Below are 23,378 nucleotides of genomic sequence, written 5' to 3'. Positions count from 1 at the left end.
AGTCTGGGCCACGAACATCCACATCTGGAGCATCAATGTCCACTTTGGGGCCTTTGATGTCTACATCTGGCACTTTCATTTCACCTTCCAGTTTTGGCACAGACACATCTACATCACCCTTCACTTTCGGGCCCTTCAAGTGCAAGTCCACATCAGGCATAGAGATCTTAGGAGTCTTGAAGTGCATGTCTGGCATCTTGAACTTGGGGCCTTTCAGTTTTACATCAGGACATTCCAGATCAACATCAGGCATGGAGACATCCACATTGGGACCTTTCAAATCACCTTCTAGTTTTGGCACAGACACATCCATATCACCTTTGACACTGGGGCCTTTCAAGTGCAAGTCCACATCAGGCATAGAGACCTTGGGAGCCTTGAAGTGCATGTCTGGCATCTTGAACTTGGGACCCTTCAACTTTGCATCAGGACATTCCAGATCAACATCAGGCATGGAGACATCCACATTGGGACCTTTAATATCAACCTGAGGACCTGTCAGATCTCCTTCCAGATCAGGTACAGAAGCATCTATCTCTCCTTTCAGTTTAGGTCCTTTCAAATTCAAGTCCACATCAGGCATGGATAACTTAGGAGTTTTGATATTAAACTTTGGCATCTTGAACTTGGGACCCTTCAACTTTCCTTCAGGCCCTTCAAGGCTCACATCAGGGCCTTCAATGTCCACCTTGGGTACTGACACATCAATGTCAGCCTTAGGCAGGTTCACATCCACTTCAGGGCCCTCACCTTTGAAGCCAGGCATGCTGAACTTGGGCATCTTCACTTTGGGCATCTTCAGGTGCCAGTCTGGGCCATGAGCATCCACATCTGGAGCATCAATGTCCAGTTTTGGGCCTTTGATGTCTACTTCAGGAGCTTTAAGCTCACCTTCCACTTTGGGCAGTGACACATCCATATTCCCTTTGACACTGGGGCCTTTCATGTGTAAGTCCACATCTGGCATGGAGATCTTGGGAGCCTTGAAGTGCATGTCTGGCATCTTGAACTTGGGACCCTTCAACTTTCCTTCAGGCCCTTCAAGGCTCACATCAGGGCCTTCAATGTCCACCTTGGGTGCTGACACATCAATGTCAGCCTTGGGCAGGTTCACGTCCACTTCAGGGCCCTCACCTTTGAAGCCAGGCATGCTGAACTTGGGCATTTTCATCTTGGGCATCTTCAGGTGCCAGTCTGGGCCATGAGCAGCCACATCTGGAGCATCAATGTCCACTTTGGGGCCTTTAATGTCTACATCCGGGACTTTCATTTCACCTTCCAGTTTTGGCACAGACACATCCACATCCCCTTTTACTTTTGGTCCCTTCATGTGTAAGTCCACATCAGGCATGGAGATCTTGGGAGCCTTGAAGTGCATGTCTGGCATCTTGAACTTGGGACCCTTCAACTTTCCTTCAGGCCCTTCAAGGCTCACATCAGGGCCTTCAATGTCCACCTTGGGTGCTGACACATCAATGTCAGCCTTGGGCAGGTTCACGTCCACTTCAGGGCCCTCACCTTTGAAGCCAGGCATGCTGAACTTGGGCATTTTCATCTTGGGCATCTTCAGGTGCCAGTCTGGGCCATGAGCAGCAACATCTGGAGAATCAATGTCCACTTTGGGGCCTTTAATGTCTACATCCGGGACTTTCATTTCACCTTCCAGTTTTGGCACAGACACATCCACATCCCCTTTCACTTTTGGTCCCTTCATGTGTAAGTCCACATCAGGCATGGAGACCTTGGGAGTCTTGAAGTGCATGTCTGGCATTTTAAACTTGGGGCCTTTCAACTTTCCTCCTGGTGCCTCAATATCAATATCACCAACATCCACTTCCATTTTAGGGGCTTTAACGTCAATTTCTGGACCTTTCAAATCTGCCTCTACCTTGGGGAGGGAAGCATCTACCTCAGTTTTCACCTTAGGGCCTTTTAGATTAAGTCCAACATCGGGCATAGAGATTTTATGTGTCTGTATATTCATACTTGGCATCTTGAACTTGGGACCCTTCAGTTTCCCTTCTGGAGCTTCAATGTCCACATCCACCTTGGGTGCTGAAACACCAATGTCAGCCTTGGGCAGGTTCACATCCACTTCAGGGCCCTCACCTTTGAAGCCAGGCATGCTGAACTTGGGCATCTTCACTTTGGGCATCTTCAGGTGCCAGTCTGGGCCATGAACCTCTGGTGCATTAATGTCCACTTTGGGGCCTTTGATGTCAACATCGGGAGCATTGATCTCTCCTTTTACTTTTGGAATTGTTATATCATGGTCTCCTTTCACTTTGGGCCCTTTGAAACTCAAGCCAACATCTGGCATGGAAATCTTCTGAGGCTTTATATTCATTTCTGGCATCTTAAATTTGGGACCCTTAATTTTCACATCTGAACCTTCAACATTCACACCAGGAACCTCAACATCCACCTTGGGTGCTGACACCTCAATGTCAGCCTTGGGCAATTTTACATCCACTTCAGGTGCCTCACCTTTGAAGCCAGGCATGCTGAACTTGGGCATTTTCATCTTGGGCATCTTCAGGTGCCAGTCTGGGCCACGAGCATCCACATCTGGGGTGCCTATGTCAACTTTGGGGCCTTTGATTTCTATATCTGGCACTTTCATCTCACCTTCTACCTGAGGCAAAGATACATCCACATCACCCTTTAGCTTGGGTCCCTTCAGATTGAGATCAGCATCAGGCATGGACATCTTGGGAGCTTTGATGTTCATCTCTGGCATCTTGAACTTGGGGCCTTTCAGTTTCCCTTCTGGGCCCTCAAGGCTCACATCAGGGCCTTCAATGTCCACCTTGGGTGCTGACACCTCAACGTCAGCCTTGGGCAGGTTCACGTCCACTTCAGGGCCCTCACCTTTGAAGCCAGGCATGCTGAACTTGGGCATTTTCATCTTGGGCATCTTCAGGTGCCAGTCTGGGCCACGAGCATCCACATCTGGAGCATCAATGTCCACTTTGGGGCCTTTGATGTCTACATCTGGGACTTTAATTTCACCTTCTATTTTGGGAACAGACACATCCATATCCCCTTTGACACTGGGGCCTTTGAATTCCACATCTGGCATGGAGATCTTGGGAGCCTTGATGTTCATCTCTGGCATCTTGAACTTGGGACCCTTCAACTTTCCTTCAGGCCCTTCAAGGCTCACATCAGGGCCTTCAATGTCCACCTTGGGTGCTGACACATCAATGTCAGCCTTGGGCAGGTTCACGTCCACTTCAGGGCCCTCACCTTTGAAGCCAGGCATGCTGAACTTGGGCATTTTCATCTTGGGCATCTTCAGGTGCCAGTCTGGGCCCTCACCTTCCATATTTGGGGTGTTAATGTCTACTTTAGGTCCTTTGACATCCACATCTGGAACTTTTATCTCACTCTCTCGTTTTGGTGCAGACACATCGAGATTCCCTTTTATTCTGGGCCCTTGAAGATCCATGTCAACATCTGGTAGTGACATCTTGGGAGCTTTGAAATGCATCTCTGGCATCTTAAACTTGGGGCTCTTCAATTTCCCTTCTGGTCCTTCAAGGCTCACATCTGGAGCAGTAAGATCTACCTTTGGTGCTGAAATGTCCAAATCGGCTTTGGGGAATTTCACATCCAATTCTGGGCCCTCACCTTTGAGGCTAGGCATACTGAATTTGGGCATTTTAATTTTTGGCATCTTCAGGTTCCAATCAGGACCATGAACTTCAACATCAGGAACACTGACATCGACTTCAGGAGCTTTGAGGTCACCCTCCATCTTTGGCACTGTAACATCGTATTCTCCTTTTACCTTAGGACCTTTCATGTGCACATCCACATCAGGCATGGAGATCTTGGGAGCCTTGATGTTCATCTCTGGCATCTTGAACTTGGGACCCTTCAACTTTCCTTCAGGCCCTTCAAGGCTCACATCAGGGCCTTCAATGTCCACCTTGGGTGCTGACACATCAATGTCAGCCTTGGGCAGGTTCACATCCACTTCAGGGCCCTCACCTTTGAAGCCAGGCATGCTGAACTTGGGCATTTTCATCTTGGGCATCTTCAGGTGCCAGTCTGGGCCATGAACATCCACATCTGGAGCATCAATGTCCACTCTGGCACTTTTAAGTTCAACATCAGGAACTTTGATCTCACTTTCCATCTTGCTGACATCATATTCTCCCTTCACATGAGGTCCTTTCAGATGTAAGTCCACATCAGGCATGGAGATCTTAGGAGCTTTGACATTCATCTCTGGCATCTTAAACTTGGGACCCTTCAATTTTCCTTCTGGTCCTTCAAGGCTCACATCTGGAACATGAACATCCGCCTCAGCCCTGGCAATGTTCACATCAGCCTTGGGCAGGTTCACGTCCACTTCAGGGCCCTCGCCTTTGAAGCCTGGCACGCTGAACTTGGGCATTTTCATCTTGGGCATCTTCAGGTGCCAGTCTGGGCCATGAGCAGCCACATCTGGAGCATCAATGCCCACTTTGGGGCCTTTCAGTTCCCCTTCAAGTTTTGGCACTGCTACATCATACTCTCCCTTTAGCTTCCCACCTTTAGCCCGTACATCTACATCAGGCACAGAGATCTCTGGTGATTTGACACTCACTTCAGGCAGCTGAATATCAGGACCTTTAAGGTGGCCCCCCACTCCCTGCATACTGACATCCGGGGCTTCCACACTGACCTTGGGCCCTGAAACACTGACATCTCCTTTGGGCAGAGTCACACTTACGTTTGGACCCTCCCCTTTGAGTCCTGGAGTGCTGAACTTAGGCAATTTCATTTTGGGCATCTTCAGGTTCCATTCTGGGCCGTGACCTTCCACATCCGGGATACTGACATCAACATCAGGACCTCTGACATTCCCTTCTACCTTGGGGAGAGTGACATCCACACCCCCTTTCCCTTTAGGTGCAGCCACATTTAAGTCTACATCTGCCATAGAGATCCTACAGCTTCCTGTTTTCCCAGAAGGACTGCCAAACTTGGGGCCTGTCAAGCCCCCTTCTAGGTTCGGCATCTCTATGTCCACTTTGGAGCCTTTCACAGCCACCTGAGGGCTTCTCACATCACCTTGCACCTGCACTCCTGGGGCAGAACTGCTCACATCCCCTTTCAGCTTAGGAGACCCAAGGCTCAGGTCCACATCCTGCATGGAAATTTTTGGTTTCTGAATAATCATTTCAGGGGTCTTGACTTTGGCACCACCCTTCATTTTTCCTTCTAGCCCACCAACAGCAACCTCGGGTGGACTGACTTCTCCAGAGACCCCAGGGAGAGTCACTCCACCCGAGGCTAGTGTCACATCAAGGAGAGCCTCCTCTCCCTTTGAGCCTGACACAGAAAACTTAGGAAGTTTCATCTTGGGCATATTCAGTTTGCCCCCAGGCCCACGAACATCAAGGTCAGGGGCCTGAACTTGTACATCGGGGGCGGTGAGACAGCCTTCAACTTGTGGAACAGAGGCCTCCACCCGTATGCTCCCCTGGGACTTGGCACCTTTTAGACTTCCACCACCCTCAAGTGATGGCCCAGTGACCTGGTAGCCCTCCAGCTTCCCCTCAAATCCCTCAACATTGGCACTGACTTCCAGCTGAGGGGCCTGGATGCTCCCACCAGTGGGTAAGCTGGGCCTGCCACCCTTGTGCCCCATGGAGAACTCAGGAGCAGAAATATTCAGCCCTGCCTCTGGTGCCTGGCCCTTGAGTTCTGTCGAGACTCCAAATTTTGGTACCTTCATGGTGGGAATTTTGATTTTTCCACCAACACCACCCTCAAGAGCTGGGCCCTGCACCTCTCCTGCCCCACCCACAAGAGAAGTCGAAACATCCACACTAGGAACTTGGACCTCTCCTCTGCCCCCCAGGTCAAAGCCCTGAGTGCTGACGCTCACGCCCGGGCTCCCCACCTTTATCCCTGGCACAGTGACCTGGAGCTTCGAGTGGCCAGCGCCTTGGAGCTCTGGTCCCGAAGTGTGAACGGTCCCTGGCCGGATGTCCACGGCAGAGCCTGTGATTTGAGAGACAGTCCCTGAGCCCGAGGGCAATCTGATCACTGTCTTCCCTGGCTGGGTCTCCACGTCCACATTGGAGATTTCAGTCAGTTCGTGCCTCGGAACCTTGATCATGAACTCAGGGCTGCTGATGTCAAGGTCCTTGGCTCCCTCGCGACTGGTCACATCCACGGTGTAGGCCGTGACCCTCCTGGTCACCGTGATGGTGCGGCTCTGGGTCTCCCCCAGATCCCCTTCCACTCCGTCCTCCGACTTGAGGCGAGGTTTGATCTTGGTGGTGTAGATGCGCCGGTACTCCTCGTCATCCCCGCTCTGCAGAAAGACAGGCCCGGCACAGGTTGCAGCAGGGCCACCTAAGTCAACAGACGCCCAGCCACAGCCCAGCCGGCTGCACGGTGATGCTCAGACCGACTCAGAGGAGCCCAGGGAGTCTCCTGGGGCAGGCCACAAAGGGGCTGAGAACCACATCACAAAAAGAAAACAAGTGGTCTCGGAAACTCTGGTGGAGGAGGGCATGGAGTATAGATTCGTGGTCTGTGCAGGTTGGGAGAAGGATTTACAATCCCTCGCAAGAGAAATCAAACCAGCATGCTGCGGGAACACCCCAGTTAGACCCTTCACGCTCAACTCTTAACTCACCACGAGGGGCCTCCCAGGGATGTCACACACTGAGAAGTACCCATTGGGCCTGGACAGCCTGGCTATGCTGGGACCACACCTGCTCTTGCAGGACCATCTTTATGAACTACACGGGGCCGTCAGAGTGTCCCTGCAGCATCTGCCGCCCACCCTCCGCCTCACAGAAGGATCCCAGGTGTCTGGAGGGAGAACTCGAAGCCTGTGAGACAGAGGCAGCCCTGAGCAACCTTGCAAAGCAACTGGCTATCCTAGCTCCAGGCCTAGACCACCAGAGCCAGCGCTGTCCCACAGGGACACTCTCAGGAGGCCAGCATCAGCTCCACGCCACACCTGAATCATGGCAGTAGGAAGCACAGGCTGGCAGAGGGCTCCAGAGCATGCCAAGAGCTGAAAGGGAGAGGAGGAGTTGGCAGAGAGGAGGCTGAACAAGCCAGTATGGTCAGGCACACACAGGGCACTGGGCAGGCGCCAGGTACTCACCAGAACCACCTCGGAGCTGCGGGAGCTGAAGACTTCCTGGGTCCAGATCTGGCCGGGCTCGGGGGAGCGGTCCCCTTTGCGGTGCAGCTTCAGGCCAACAGTGTGATGGCCCATGGTATTCAGCAGCTGGGTCACCTCACCCGACTGCAGGTTGTCAAAGTAGATGGTGGCACCCACAATCTGGTCCCCTGAGCAGGAAGGAGCCAGAAGTATCTCAGGACAAAGGCCCACGGCCCCCACGAGCTGGGCACCGGAGCTGAGGTCCCATTATCCCTCATGACCCTCCTGCCACATCAGTCTGTCATACCTACAGCGCTGATGAGACAACTGAGGCTCAGACAGAGCAACTGATTTGCCCAACACCGCAGAGGCAACGGCTGGGGGAGCCAGTTCTAGGATCTAGGTGTCCACTCTCCCTCGGGCCAAGAGAGGGACACAGAGCCAGCACGGAGAACAGGGCCAGCTTTGGGGCTGCTGCGGCCATACCTGCCACAGCCACTCCCACACTTGTGCCCTCCTCTCTGCATCCATTCCCAGCCCCTGGTACCCAGTCCACAGCCCGAGGTGACTCACCCTCCTTGACCACCCCAGTGCGGGCCGCAGGGGAGTTCTGCAACACTTCTTGCACGAAGACGCCATCATCCCGCTGAGTGATGGTCAGCCCGTGGGAGCCACTGCCCTGCCAGTTGGGCAGCAGCAGCTCCCGGGTTGTCTCCTCCTCCTTCTCCATCTGAGGTGAGGCGAGAAAACACAGATCATGTCGGCGGAGATGGAAAGCCAGGAGCCGTGGTCATCTAGCTGAGTGACACGGCTGCCAGGGATGGCCGCATGCTGTACCCGAGTGGCTGGGTTCCAGTCCAAGGTCCATTACCGATTCCTGCTAATGCACACCCTGGAGGCAACAGTGCAGGTTCCTCCAGGACTGGGGTTCCTGCTACTCAACATGGGAGAGACCCAACTCCCAGCCCAGGCATCTGGGGGAGCTAAACAGCAGATGAAGGATTTGGTTCATCCTTTTTATTTCTTTGACTTTCAAAAAAGTGAAAATGTACAAGCTTCTTTAAAAAGCGGGCAGGCCCAGCGGTGTAGCCTAGTGGCTAAAGTCCTCACCTTGAATGCGCCCCGGGATCCCATATGGGCGCTGGTTCTAATCCTGGCAGCTCCACTTCCTATCCAGCTCCCTGCGTGTGGCCTGGGAAAGTAGCCGAGGACGGCCCAATGCTTTTGGACCTGCACCCATGTGGGAGACCTGGAGGAAGTTCCTGGCTCCTGGCTTCAGATCGGCACAGCACTGGCCACTGTGCTCACTTGGGGAGTGAATCATCGGACAGAAGATCTTCCTCTCTATTTCTCCTCCTCTCTGTATATCTGACTTTGTAATAAAAATAAATAAATCTTTAAAAAATAGGGAGGGCTGGGGCTCGGCACAATAGCGTAGCAGCTAAAGTCCTCACCTTGCATGTGCCGGGATCCCATATGGGCTCTGTTCGTGTCCCAGCCACCCCGCTTCCCATCCAGCTCCCTGCTTGTGGCCTGGGAAAGCAGTAGAGGACGACCCAAAGCCTTGAAACCCTGCATCTATGTGGGAGACCTGGAAGAGGCTCCTGGCTTCAGATCGGCTCAGCTCCAGCCATTGAGGCCGCTTGGGGAGTGAATCATCAGACAGAAGATCTTTCTCTCTCTCCTCTCTGTATACCTGACTTTCCAATAAAAAAAACCCATCAACAGAGGATTGGATAAGAAAGCTATGGTTCATCTACTCCATGGAATACTACTCAGCTATTAAAAAAAACAAAATGCAGTTCTTTGTGGCCAAATGAGCCAAACTGGAAACCATAATGCTAAGGGAAATGAGCCATTCACAAAAGGTTAAATACCACATGTTTGCCTTAATTTAAGATGATATGATGTTATGTATAACATGTTATGTTTTGAATGTTATATGTTGTGTATAAACTAAAATTGAAGTGTAGGTGAGGTGGTCACAGAATTTGGCTGGGAACTCGCATTTACTTTTAACATATTGGTTACTCATTACTATGTCAATTAATTCCATAATGATGTAAATTTTTGCTGATGGTATGTTGGAGCTTTCAATTGACTGGGATGATACTCTGCTGGCTCTGTCATCAGACCAGAGAGGGTATACCTAAGAAGCCGTTGAACTTGACTGGACAATAAGATGCTGGACTCTGTGTTTGGTATACGCTTGCAATGGGGGAATCTCAACTGAACTTGAGCTGTGGTTATGCAACAAGGTGGAGGAATCCACCATGGTGGGAGGGTTTGGGGAGGGGTGGGAGAACCCAAGTATCTATATAACTGTGTCACATAATACAATGTAATTAATGAAGTTAAATAATAAATAATTAAAAAAAAACCAATAAATAAATAAATCTTATTTTTAAAAAAAAAGCAAGTAGGCCCTAACACAGTGGGTAAGCAGGTTAATCTGCCTTACCGAGCCAGAATCCCATAAGGGCGCCAGTTCGTGTCCCGGCTGCTCCACTTTCCTTCCAGCTCCCTACTTGTAGCCTGGAAAGGCAGTAGGGATGGCCCAAAGGAAGACCCATGCAGGAGACCCATGTAGGAGACCCAGAAGATGCTCCTGACTCCTGGCTTCAGATCAGCTCAGCTCTGGCCGCTGCGGCCACTTGGAAAGAGCCCTCTCTGACTCTCCTTCTCTCTTTAAATCTGCCTTTCAGATAAGAAAAAATAAACAGACCTTGTTTAAATACAAAAAGCCAGCCAGCCAGAGATCCATGGTACTTTGAATGTCCAAGAGAGTCCCAGCCGTCCCAGGCCTGGGGTCCACCTCCCCACCCCCATGCACGCACACACACACACACACACACACACACACACACTGACCTTTGCAGGACTTGGCTCAGGAGCGAAGGCCTTGCCGGGAGCCCGCCCCTCCTCTCTTCCTCAGCCACGCTCGTCCGGGAGTCTCCGTCACAGCCTAGGGAAGAGTTCACAGCTGCTCACACTGGGCAGTGGGCTAGGCCACACCCCTACCAACCCAGGCCAAAGCCCCGCCACTCCGGGGGAATGGAGCGGACCAAGGATTTCAGCAAGTGAGGAGGAGAGAAAAGAGAGCACAGGGTTAAACATGGCCGGCCCCAGGAGCCTGCAGGATACATGCCCTGCTTTGCTTTTCCAAGGCGGCGTTGGGGGAGGGACAGTACTGCCCCCATTTCACAGATGGACAGACTGATGAGACCCATGGGAAGAAGGCAACCAAGCGAGCCTGGAAGCTGCGACCGTAACTCTGCCCTGGCCCATGCCAGGGCTGCCGCTGCTCACCACATTCCCTGGCCTGCCCTCTCCCCTGTGACAACCAATGCCCCTGAAGCTGAGGGCGGGGGCACAGGAGAGCCTGGTCACCAGCTGCAAACAGAAGCCCAGGGCCGGAGCACAGCTGAGCCTCCACCCACTTCAGGCAAGTGGTGAGTCAAGGACCATCTGGCTGAACCACGTCGGCCCTGAGCCAGGTGCCCACAGGTGAGGATGCCCCCCGGCTGCAGGATGAGCTGTCACCAACTACAGCGGCACCCCGGGAAGACAGCAGGCAGGGCTCTGGGCACGTGAAATGGCGGCGGCAGCCATGCACAGCAGGCCAGTGGAGTCATGTGGAGGCCACTATCAAATCCTGGGGGCCTCACCCCGGCCCCACCCAGACCTCAGCCAACTGATCACTTAAGCAGGCACCCTGCTGGCCTCTGGCACGACCACTGCAGAGGCAGGGGCAGAAACAGTAGCCTGGCACCAATTCTACACCATGGTAGGGTCTCACCAAATATCACCATGCATTCGCCCAAACTGGCCCAACACACATGTGCCAGAGAAGAGGCACTCAAAGACCCGGATGCCAGATGGAACCCACCAAGGTATTTTAGATGTCACCTATTTAGCCCCTCAAATGTTCCAGGAGGCTTGTGAGACCTCCAGGGAGGATGAAATACAGACAGGCCCTTAAAGGTGTGAGCTTCAGCCTCTCCTGGAAATTCATGGCTCTGAGTTGTTGACACACAGACACCCCCCCAGCAACATCTGTCCCCCCTTCAACCAACTCATGGCTACACCATTCACCGAGTGCCTCAGCCGATCAGACCCTGAGGAGCGGCTGGCCTGTTGGCACAGGTGTGAGAACCATCTCCTTTCCCAGCCATCAGAAGGGGCCAGGGCAGGAAGGCATGGTGATCCCACCCAGGGGGAATCACTTGAGTGGTACCTTCTCCAAGAGTCCAGGCCTGCAGACAAGACACAAGGCACGAAGGAGCCCTGCAGGCGGCCCTGGCATCCTTGTTCCTCCTTGCACGGGGGCCCCTTTTCTGGGCCCAGCACCCTAGTGCTGAGCCAGCAGCAAGCGGCTCCAAAGGGAATGAGCAGCCAGCTCATCCCCACCCACATGTCGGCCCCACCCTCCCTGGTGAGTCACAGCAGCCCTGCTGCAGCGGCTCCAGACACGCAGAGAATCACACCTAGAGCCAGGAATCCACAGAGGGCTGCCAGGGCTGCACCTCCAGGGACCTGAGGGGCTTCCCCATCAGGAGCCGCTGGACCCAAGCCAGGCTGCAGACTGGCCCCAGCCGGGCACTCAATGGCTTCCCAGTCAGGTGAGGCTGCCAAGTGTCCCTTGCCTGCTCTGCTACCCTGACACCGCCACCATAGGCTCCCCTCTCAGCTGCCCTGGACCCCTCCATTCCAAGTACAGGTGTGGGGATGCAGATAGAAGAGATGAGGCCGGGCTGGCCCCTACGGCCTGCACCAAGCCCCTCCCACACAAGTTAGGTTAGGCCAAGCTTCCTGCTGCATTCCAAAAGAAGCGGGGGTGCGGGGGGGGGGGGTCTGTCTTCAGCACCTTGGGGATTTCTGCCCCATCCAGCCAGCCAAACATCACAACGCAGTCAAATGTCATAAGCCTTCAGAACGAGAAGGGATCTGAGGGCCGTGCCATCCCAAGCCGAGCCACACATGGCTCTTCGATGTACACGACGCTGAAGTGCCAGTTCATTGCTATCCTAGAAGCCCAGCAGCCATGTGCACCTGCTGGCACATGACACTAGTCAGCACAGAGGTAGATTCCCCCGCTATAGACCACACTTCAGGTCAGCACTGCCTGTCCAGGGACATGAGAGTGGCAGCAGTGAGGTTCTCCCAGCTGCCAGCACCAGGCCCCAATGACACTGGCTCACAGCCATGACAGGCAGGAGAAAAGGGAAGCCCCAAACCCCAAAGCCAGAATGAGACAGCAAGGCCAGGCCAGCTGCACCAAAGCAGCAATGATGACCTGGCCACCCTGCCACTCCAAACCACAGAGGATGTGCGGGCCACAGGACTCTGGCCAGGTCCGAGGGCAACGGCCAGCAGATCCCGGAAACGCCTCACCCCAGGAAGACAGGCCTCTGCCAGGCCTGTGCCAGGGCTGACCTCCAGTAAGATATCCTTCCTCCGCTGCCTTCAAGGAGCAGAGCCTTCCTCGGACCCCGGAGCCAGAAGTGTGAAGGCAGCCAGGGTAGCAGTCCAGGCCAACGGCTGCAGGCAGCTCACGTGGCCCTGAAGTGTCAGAACAACAGGAGCTGACACCCACACTCCCCGTGGACCTCAGACCCCAACAGAGGACGTGCCTCAGAGGGGTGAACATAGGCTGGACATGGGAGGCAACACCCCAAGGGAGAAAGAGTGAGTTACCTTCTATAGCAGCACATACACGCACCAACCGGCCCACCATACTGACACACAGACACACAGGACCAGAGAGGCAGGCCCCACCCCAAGAACGAAATGACTCATCCCAGAGTTAGAGACCTCCAGGGGGTGGGGGGGCCAGGGCAGGGCGGGGTGGATCCCTGAATGCTCATAACCAGACACAGCACTGGGCTTGTCAAAGAACAGAGACACACCCAGCAGGGTGCCGCCAGCCAGGTGGCCAAGAGGAAGGGAAAGCCACCCCCTCCCCCTGAGCCCCCACCACGTGGAGAAGACAGGATTCACCACTCTGCGTGTGTGAACGCACCAGGGCTGTGCTGGCACGGCACTCCAATGCAACCCCCAAACGACCCTTGGCCCTGAGACACGGAGGCAAGACCCCTCGCCTGGGCTGTGAGACCGAGCTGCGAGGCAAGCCCGGGGTTCTGTCTGCACTGCCAACAGTCTTCACCCAGGTCGAGCGACACTGGCACAAGTGAAGGCAGACACAGGATGACAGCCCCGAGAACCCACAGAGAGAGATGTGCATGGCAGATAATGCAGAAGTGAGATCTACACGCGGGGGAGGGGTGGGGCAGAGGGACAGAGGAGGGACACACCCGTGGGGAGGGCTAGCAGGCCTCGCCCCGCCCCCCACGCCACCATCCTGTCAACCCCAAAATATACCAGCCTAGCAATCTGGACCCCGTATCTGAGGGGAGGCCTTGGAATTCTGGGGTTCACTCCAGGGACCTTGAGCTGCATAGACACCAGCTCACCTCTAAATGTCTCTGGGACCCCCCTTCCATAGCACCACTCACTCTAGAGGCAGGCACCCATCCAGCAGGACAAGGTGAACACGAACACTCCCTAGGGGATGTCAGGGGGTCAGGACAGGCGACCCTGCCCCCAGAAAAACAGGGGCGTTGGCCTCTTCCCAGACCTAAGCCGGCCATGGGCCCCCAAGAATGCCACAATTCCAACGTGCTAAGCTCAGACAGCAACCTTGAGTATAAAAGCAAGCACACACAGACCCCCGGGGGGCCGGCCCAGAGCCGGCCCAGAGCCCCAGTCCTCACCAGGGCCCAGTATACACCTGTCACAAGGTCCCTCCACCTGGGACCTGCATTCCGCAGCCTGCACCTCCGTGGGGGGGGGGGGGGGCTACCTGCCCTTAGGGGAGGTGCTGGCCCCAACCCACTGTCCCTACCAGGAGGAAGCCTTTCCATTACAGCCCTCCCCCCAGGAGACAGAGATGAGTTCCTCAGCAGTTTAACCTCCAGGAAAACACCTTCCTCTCAGTCCCTCCAGCAAGCCACTTTCTCCACTCTTCTACCCTAGTGGCACACGGTTTCTCCCTCCCTGTCACAAGCCAGCTCCGAGCCCAGGAACGCCAACTTCTCACTTTCCAGAAGGGAGGGAGATCCCCTCGGCTTCTCCTGGCCAGAAGGAAATGTCCCCTCTCCTGGAGTCAGAGCCCTGCGGTAAGTCCCCACCCCTGGAGACACAGCAGGGAAGAGGGGCAGTCTGGGGTCCACTGACACTCAGACGCTACTCCGTAACTGAGGGAGCGGGGACGGGGTGGAGGGGAGAGGAGGTTGATAACAGCTTGGGTGGGAGCCGCAGGGGTGCCCCACCCACGGCCAGCCTCCGAGAGGGCGCTGTGCGAGCTCCCCCCAGCGGTCAGGCCGCACCAGTGCAGGGGCTCAGGGCCAGGTCGCGCAAGAGCCGCCCCCCCACCCCACCCCCCAAGGCCAGCCGGGACACGTAGCCGGGATCAGCTCCAGGCACTTCCCCTTCCCCCAGAACCTCCGCTACGGCCCCCCGGGGACCGGGCAGGATGCCCCTCCCAGACAGGCCGTGTGCAGTGCCTGGTTCAGCCGGGCCTATGCTCCCAGGGCTGTCCTGGCTCTGTCTCAGTCAGAGCTCAGTGCTTCCCTTACAGCCCCAGACACCCCAGGAAACTCACACCACCAGAACCACCCCCGGAGCCAGATCCAAGCCCCTGCAACACAGACAGAGGCCACAGAGGCAGGCCCATGCCAAGGCAGGGACCTATGCCATGCACAACCAGCGTGCACTGAAACACACCTTGCCCGGACACGCGGAGACCATGACATGGTCGTTCAGAAGATCCCAAGGCCACCCTGCACAGTCAGGTCAGCTGCCCACGCTGGGCAAGGCTTGGGACCGCAGCGGGAAACGCCAGCTCCCAGGAGGCTGGACGAAGCTGCAAGCAGAGGTTGGTGGAAGGGCAGGGAGCAGACACAGACTGCCCCGGCCCCAAGGTGAAGCCCCTCCTGCCCCAGCCCCTCCCTGCCTCCAGCCTACCCAGTCCAGCTTAGGAACAGAACTTTGGGGTGTCCAGGAAGCAGGGGGGACAGGAGAAGAGAGAGAGCAGGCCAAGTGCCCAACCAGGAGTCAGACTAGCTCTCCCAGTCCTGCTCCCTGTCTGCCCCCAGGCAGTTCCCAAGTTCTACAGAAGGTACAGCCACACCCCAGCGCCCCACACCCACACCCTGCCACCCCCACAGCTTCGGGCTTTGCCCCAACCCCTCCAACCAGCTCGCAGACCTGGGCACTGTGCTCTGCCAGGCCAGCTGGCCCATTGCAGTCTGGGGGTAACCAGGCACCTCTATCTGGAGCCTCCCCAAGCCTGGGAGGACCCCAGAAGATACCCCCACACACACCCAGGCCATGCCCTGGCCTTGACCGATACTGGTCTTCTTCCTTGCACCAGCTCACTCACTCTAGGCTCACCCTGGACCTGGCACAGTGGGGGCAGCCCTTCAAGGAGGCCTGGGTAGCAGCTGTTGGATCTCTGACCAACACCGCCATGCAGAACCTCTTAGGAACAAGAGCCTTACAGAGGGGGCAAGGCCGCCCTCTGACCCCTCACCTTCCACCTGTCCCTATCCTCGGCTAGCAGAGCTCAGGGGTCCTCTCCCACCCTCTCAATCCATGACTCACCACCAAGAGCCCCCTCTGCACCCCACTCTGGCAGTTCCACCTACCCTGTGTTCCCCAAGAGCAGGAGAAGAAGGAAGCTTCCCCATGCAGCTTCTGAAAGCATTGGTACCACACCCTGCCCCGTGGATTTCCTTCTGGGGGCGGGGACCAGCAGGAGGTCTGCTCCCCTCAACCACACCAGTGTGGCTGCACAGGCCCTTCCAAGCCTCCAGCATACTGGCCATTGCTGCCTCCTCCTGCCATTCCCGGACATTCCCCTATGGCCACAACCTCCCCCCATCAAAGTCAGCCCCTATCACGTGCTCCGCCCAGAGCCGGCAGTGAACAGGGTCCCTGCCCTCAGAAGGTGGATTTTAACATTGAAGAAGCTTTCAAAGCCAATTTCGCGAGACCCCATCCAGGAATCTGTTCCCGGAAGCTCCAGGTCATTCTCTAAAGACCCCAAGTCTGGGGAGTGGGGAGGCTCCCACGCTCCCTCCTGGGTACACCTCACCCTCGCCTCCCACTGCCAGCGCCACACCCTGTCAACTCAGGAGCACACACCGTGCCCCACCTGGTCACGGGGCTCAGAGCTGACCGACCCCTCCCACAAAGGGGCACAGCCACCCTGCTCGGACCCCCACGAGGCTCTCCTGGCCACACCCCTGCAGGGGCTGTGCCCCCAGACCCGGCGCTGGCATTACAGGGGGCGCCTAGCCCCGCACGCTATGCACCCCTCCCAGCCTGGGAAAGCCTTACATAACACGGTTCTCTGCACACACCCTAAGCACGCTGCCTTTCCAGCTCTTCGCGGGACCTCGCTCCCCCGCGCTCTAAGGGCGCGCCGACTGCTGGGCGCACGATTCCAACCAGGGGAGCTTAGCCCTTCTCCGACAGCAAGCCCTGCTTCTGCCCTTGCCGCCCCCACACGGCCCCTTTTCCCCTCCCCTTTGCCCCTCACCACTCCCCCCCCCCCCCCCCGAGTTCTGGTTTGAATTAGTCACCGGCTCCAACCACCACATTCCTCAGGCTGCTGGCGCCAGGCCAGGCACTGGGGTGGGGGCCATCCCGCCCGGACGGGTTTGGGAGCGGGGTGGGGGAGAAAGTGCCGCCTTTGGAGGGAAAGGGGCGGTCCGGAGGGCTGCACAGCCCCCCTCCCCGCCCACCCCAGCGAAGGAATCTCCCTAATTATGGTCCCCACTCCCACCCACCCCGCGGGGAGGCGCGCTGCAAACTTCCAGGCTCCGCGGCCCTGAAGGAAGAAGGGAATTCTCTGGAGCAGGGCGGGGCAACTGCAGGGGGCTGAGGGGACCGCCAGGAGCGAGAAAGGGATTGGCAAGCCAGGCAGAATCGCAGAATCGCAGAATCGCAGAATCGGGTGGGGCCCGAAGGATTTGGGCCGCGAAGCTGGGGCGGGGGCGCGGGACTGTGGCCGCGCGCTCGGAAACTTCTCCAGTAAACACAGCATAGGAACCGAGCGGCGCGCAGAACCACCGCCCCAAGGAGTAAAGGGGTGGGACGCGGGGGGCAGGGGGGAGGCCAGACCAGGAGTGGGGTGCTCGGCCGTGCAGTGGAGCCAACATTCAGCTCTCGACAGAAATTCGCAGCGGAGCAAAACGCATTTGAGTTTCGAACTTTGCTCAACTTGTGCCCCAACTCTGGAGGCAGCGCTGCACTCCCCACGCGCGGCGCGTCGTCTCCCCTAGAGGCCTTTGACCGCCCGACCGGCCTGGAACTGCCAGAATCCTCACAGCGACGCCCACACACGCGCGCGCGCGCGCTTCGCCCAAGTCCCGCAACCCACCTCCCTTACCGGGTCACGACGTCCTGACCCCCGATGGCACCGCGACGCGCTCAGAGCCCCTACCTGCGCGCTCAGCCCCAGGGCACAGCCATAGCCGGCGCGGGGCGCGAGGTCGCAGTGCTACGGCTGCTGCTGGCGGCGGCGAGCCCGGGTCGGGGCGGGTCCGGCAGGGCGGGCGGTGCAGTCCCCGCGGCAGAGCTGCTCCGAGTGGCCGGGCCCCCGCGCGCGGAGGCGGCTCTTGTAACTCCGGCTCCGGCGGGCGGGTCTGCCCCCGAGCCGTAGGGAGAGGGCGGGGCCGGGCGGGGCCCGAGCCGGCCTGGGACGAACTAGTGGGGCCGACAGTGAGGGACCTGGGAGTGGACTGGACTGCTGGGGTTCGCGAAGGGGCCTGCGGACAAGGGGCGTCGGCTCTCCGCACCTCACGCCCGTTGCCCCCTGCCCTGTCCTGGGTCTGGATCCAGCCTCTGTGTGACTTCAGCAAGAAACTCCTGGAAACTCCCTGAGGCTCTTCAGCCCATTTTGCAGGAGGGAGCCAAGGAGCTCAGCTAGTGGCCGGGACCTAAGAGTATGCAGCCGCGGCCTACAGCCCGGTCTAGGCTTCTTCCCTCCCAGTAGGCTGCTGCGTTTTGTACAAGGTCCCTAGTCCTCCCTCGGTTCCCGAGTGCCATGTACGCGCCCATTTCTCACCTTCTGTCTGGGCCTCCCTCTCACAGCAGGCCCCACGTCCTGCAGTCAGGGGCACCACGGTGCAGTCCTGTACTGGCCTCGGGCCAGCAGCCACCAGACGCCCCTCACCCCAAGGGAGCCAGAGCCTTAGGGTCCTGCTGGGTCCCCTCTCTCAGTTCCTCCCCCTCCTCCCCACATGGAGGACGCCGAGTTTCCTAATTTACGACTAATTCCCACAGCCGCTTCTAACTACGGAGATCTTATTAAAGGCTTAATGATGGGGTGCAGGGGCCTTCTGGCCACACACCCCCTTCCCCTGCTCCCCCACGACTCCTCTTGGCTTCCCCCTCCTAGGTGGCCCCCCACTGCCCACTCCACACCACCTTCCTCACGTCCCAACTGCAGGGGGAAAAGAGACCTCAGGCTGGGGGCTGAGAGGCCCTGGCTCAGAGCATGCAAAAAGCACCCTTCTCTGCGGGCGCAGGAGTGGGCTGGGGCTGAGACCAGTTCGGCCCTGTCCTCTGAAATGGCAAACATGTTTACAGGCTAAAAATACCCAGCAGTCAGCCAATTCTGCTGCCAGCCCTGGGGGCTGTGTCCAGGTCCAGTTACCGGCACAGGGTGCAGGCAGGCCGTGGGGCGGGGGGGAGGGAAGCGACGGCAGAGCAGCCCCAGACATGCAGGCACTCCATGTCATGGACACAGGAAGGTGGAGCCGCCTGTGTAGGCAGGCACAGACATGCGGAGACACGGGCAAGGCCGACTTGGCCAGCAGCGCTCTCTCTGCCTCCGCCTCCCGCTGTCTCTGCGTCTCTCCCAGACGCACACGCACAGGTATGGGGATGTGACTCAAACCTCCACACGCACGGCACAAGTTCATTGGCAGATCCAGACGTCCCGAAAACTCAACTCCCCCAGTTTTTTTTTCTGTACCCTTTCCCTAGCACCTGCCATACTTAAAAAAATCAAAACTTGTTGATTTTATCAAAGAACACAAACCAAGAGTGAACTGTTTCCTCCAGCAGAGGCTTTTTGCATTTTAATTTCATTTTAAAGAACGTTGCTTAAAAATAGATTAAGATAAAGTGGCCTCTAATCCTACCAGTCAGATAAACTTTGTTGACCTTCTTTGCAATAAAATCAATACTTCCATATGGCAAAGAATTTAAACAACACAGGAGGAACAATTAAAAATATTTACATCCTTCTGGACCCCAATCCCTTTCCCTCCCCAAAGTTGCCACTTTTTAACAATTTACGAGAAGGTTTTTAACTGCATAAAATGCACCATCGTTTGACCCTTTGAAAGAGCAAGTGACCCCAGTGTTGACTGATACCCAGGTTTTCAGAGAGCTCGCTGTGATGGGACAGATGCCGCAAACACGCAAGTTAGAGAGAAGAGCTTGCCAGAGCAGGAAAGGAAACAGTGACGCAGCGTGCATGGGCTCTGTGCTTTGCGGCAGCCCCAACAGGCCCTCAGGAGCTGAAGAGCAGAGGTGAGCGCCCTGGGCTCCCAACCAACTTCTCTCTCCATTGTTTGCTCTGGCCACCCTCTTGGTCAACAGAGAAGAAAGCAGGAGGGTGAGACTGGCCTGGGGAGAGCCTAGAGCAGGGAGCACCCAGGCCTTTCAGTTTGGGGGGAGAAGAGATGGCAGGATCACCTAGGGGTGTGAGTGTGCTGAGGACTGGCTCATCCCCATTCCAGCCTGGGAGGTAAGCGAAGGGGTCACCTCCACCCTGCCCCCTAAAAGCCCAGGATCATAAGTGGGTCTTTGGTACAACAGCCAAAGCCCCTCCTTGGGACACCTGCACCCCCAAAATGGAACCCCTGGGCTCATTGCCATTGCCACTTCCTGCTACTATGCACGCGTGGTGGCCCAGACGGAGCTTCGGTCCCTGTCTTCAGCCTGGCCCAGCGTCTGGTTGTCACAGGCATTTGGGCTGTGAACCAACAGTTGGAAAATTAATCTCTGTCTTCCTCTCCCTTCCCAGGAAACGAAATATCATTTTTAAATCATTTTTTAAAGTCCATGATTCTGCAGACTAACCTCAGAGGGGGACCTGCCTTGATAGGCCTCCTCAGCCCACATGGCAGAATGCCTTCAGAAGTTTGCAAGGGCATAAGTGCAGGCACACATATTCAGAAACTTGTGCCAACCTTCCTCTGTGCCCAGCACTGCAGCCTTCACCACTCCCACCCCCACCCCAAATTCCCTTAATGGCAAGGACTTTTATGTCAACTCGTTAATCGCACACACCCTGGGAGAGAGCTCCCAAGGGCTTAGTGATCAACCCCAAAGCTGTAAAACCAGAGGCAGAGCTCCCAGGAGCACCCAAGTGCCACGGGCAGGCCTGCGGCAGCGGCTAACACAACTGGCACACCCCTAGCAGTCACCGAGAACCAGTCTTCATGAATGAGCGAGCCCAGGTGCAGCCTCTGGTCACGGCAGCAGCTCCCCTCCCCGCAGGTTCCATCCCCAGGCAATCAGCCCTCCCCCTCCCACCGGAGCAATTCCCTCACCGGTAGATCTCCTAGGTAACTACACAAACACTCCTGTGACCAGCCTCTGGGTCAGAGACCTGCACAGAACCTGGCAGGATGGAATCCCTGCCCTCAGACACCGGGGTGGGGGAGCGGGCAGGGCAGAAGGAAGCACCTCTGACCCCTCCTCTTGCAGGTCCTTCCTGTGCTCTAAGAAAACTGCAAGTGATCTTTTCTATGAGGTCCCCCACACTGCCACCCCCAACACACCCACACACCCACCCCTTCCAGCCCAGCGAAGCAAGGCAAACCCGTCATGGCAAACATTCCAGGCGCCTCTGTCAAAATAAAGGCAATCCTTGTATTTGCCCGGATTAGGGAGCAGGTGGTTCTTCCTGCGGCCTTCAGAGACAGGCTACAGCTTTCCAACACACTGGCAGAGCCAGCTGAGTTCTAGGACTGAGTTCTAGGACTGACTGCCAGGATAGCCCAGCCTCCCCAGAAATGACACTCCCTCCTCACCGCAGCCAGGGGGGTTCCCTGATACGTATAGTGTTGTGTGTGTGATGAACCTTGGGCTCCTCCGTTGCCAGGCAACGTTTCTCTGTTTTGTTCCTATTATGTGCGTTTCCATAGTAACCACAAAGGAGCGCTCTGTGGGCAGGCCCCTAGCCAGGGGATTCCCCTTCCGTTCCTGCCTTGCTTGCGGTCCCCTTTTCTGAAATCAGCATGTTAACAGGGAGGAAAGGAGGCGGGCCAGCTGCCCCACCACTCAGAGGAATCCCAGAAAAAAAGTCATGTATGTGTCTCTGTTTGCCCTCTTTTTAGAAAAACCTGTACAGGGCCTGGTGTGATAGCTCAATTGACTAATCCTCTGCCTGCAGCCGCTATGAATGCCTACTCATTTCCCGGCTGCCTCACTTCCCATCCAGCTCCCTGCATGTGACCTGAGAAAGCAGATGACAGCCAAAAGCCTATGGATCCTGCACCCACGTGGGAGATCCGGAAGAAGCTCCGGGCTCCTGGCTTTGGTTGCCATTATATCCATGTGGGGAGTGTACCAGCAGATGGAAGATCTTTTCTCTCTGTCTCTGCTTCTCTCAGTCTTTCCAATAAAACAAATCTTTATTTTTTTTTTAATAAATCTTACACAGACACACTTTTCTCTCCAAGAGGGACCTCTTGCATAACACCTTGGGAAAGAGACCCCACCCCGTGCCATACACCCACCAGCCCTGGGCTTTCGCATCCCTGCCAAACAGGTCCTTCTCCACTCCCTTCAGCAGTTCCTAATCTGCAATCTTTCTCATCCACATAGCAAACCTGTTGGGTGATTCTGGAATGCAAACGTTATTTCCTAAGTAAGTCTCAAACCCCAACCCCCTAGCCCTAACCTAAAATAAAATGTAAGATCATGGGCCCAGTGTGGTAGCCTAGTGGCTAAAGTCCTCGCCTTTCATGCACCAGGATCCCAAATGGGTGCCAGTTCATTTCCCAACTGCTCTACTTCCCTTCCAGCTCCCTGCTTGCAGCCTGGGAAAGCAGAGGAGAATGAATCAAAGCCTTGGGACCGTGAACCCGTGTGGGAGATCCAGAAGAAGCTCCTGGCTCCTGGCTTCAGATTGGCTCAGCTCTGACCCTTGCAGCCACTTGGGGAATGAACCAGTGGATGGAAGATCTTCCTCTCTGTGTCTCTTTCTCTCTGTAAATCTGCCTTTCCAACAAAAAAGAAAAAAGTTAAAAAAAAAAAAAAAAAAAGATCAGCCTTTTCCATCTCCATTCAAATCCTAACATGTGCTAAAACCTCCAGAACTTCAAATAAGGAGTTCCTGAATGACACAAGACAGCTGTGACACCCTGCAACTGTCCCATGACACTCAATCCTAAGGAAATCTTCGAGGGGGAGCCAAGGTAGAGCCGTTTAGAGACACAGGACTCCCAAGCAGAGTCTGGCGGGAGGGAGAAAGAAACAGACATGGCAAACGGAGGGAAGGTAACCCCAGGCTGCTGCTGCAGCCCAGGGAGCAGCCAGGATGGTGTGGGGAGGCCACTGAAGCAGTCAGCTGGGAGGAAACGTGGCCCTGACTTTCAGGAAAAGAAATGGCGGGGAACGGAGAAATGGAGGAAAAAAAAAAACAAAAAACAGAAGCGTTCAGAACTAAACTGGGGACTGGACGGGCAGAGTTGTAAACAGCAGCCCGAGGAGGGAACTGGAATGAACGGAGCCGCCAGCTCCCCTCCCAGCGGGGAGCAGCAGGGAGGGGCCGAGCACCTGGCAACACCAGCCTCCCAGGCCCTTTCTCAGAACCGGCTTTTCCCCGTCCTTTCCGACTTCTGGCTTCCCGGGGATACCAGCCTGGGTCTCCCTCCATCTGCTGCTCTCACTTCCCTGGTCCCAGCCGAAGCTCAGGCTAAGCAGGGAAGGAAGGGCCTGGGCTGCCCAGAGCCTGAGTCACCACATAGTTGAGGTTCCTGTCACTGGGAGTCCTGCCTCAGCTACACCCGCCGCCCTCTGCCCGGCCCAGGATTTGAATGGCTGCAGCTGACCCTGCCCGGGGCTCCTCCATGTCTTTGCTGCTGGCCACAGAACTCCGGGTTGCTGGAAGCCTCTAGATGCTCCCCCACTCCCTGCTGAAACCTTGTGCGCTGGGGTTACCACG

General features: G+C 56.2%; 1 protein-coding gene across 8 annotated transcripts in view; it reads right to left on the bottom strand.

Annotated features, from left to right (window-relative positions):
• AHNAK (AHNAK nucleoprotein) overlaps nt 1–17,821 on the bottom strand; it is a 29,124-nt gene extending 11,303 nt beyond the window's left edge. For 3 of the 8 annotated variants that reach the window (XM_058662918.1, XM_058662923.1, XM_058662924.1), the window contains exons 1-6: nt 17,634–17,821; nt 9,995–10,088; nt 7,697–7,853; nt 7,124–7,311; nt 1,276–6,316; nt 118–891 (exon numbers count right to left, since the gene is read on the bottom strand). In XM_058662918.1, coding sequence (XP_058518901.1) covers nt 118–891; nt 1,276–6,316; nt 7,124–7,311; nt 7,697–7,853 — 6,160 coding nt within the window. In that variant the 5' untranslated portion in view covers nt 9,995–10,088; nt 17,634–17,821. Of the gene's footprint in view, nt 1–84; nt 1,073–1,255; nt 6,317–7,123; nt 7,312–7,696; nt 7,854–9,994; nt 10,089–17,633 lie in introns of all 8 variants that reach the window. The other 5 variants (XM_058662922.1, XM_058662925.1, XM_058662919.1 and 2 more) reach the window with 5 other exon arrangements.
• Nucleotides 17,822–23,378: the final 5,557 nt, after the last annotated feature.

This window comes from Ochotona princeps, chromosome 4 (assembly GCF_030435755.1).
Source record: "Ochotona princeps isolate mOchPri1 chromosome 4, mOchPri1.hap1, whole genome shotgun sequence".
NCBI classification, from domain to species: domain Eukaryota; kingdom Metazoa; phylum Chordata; class Mammalia; order Lagomorpha; family Ochotonidae; genus Ochotona; species Ochotona princeps.
This window is presented reverse-complemented; position numbering and strand designations above follow the sequence as displayed.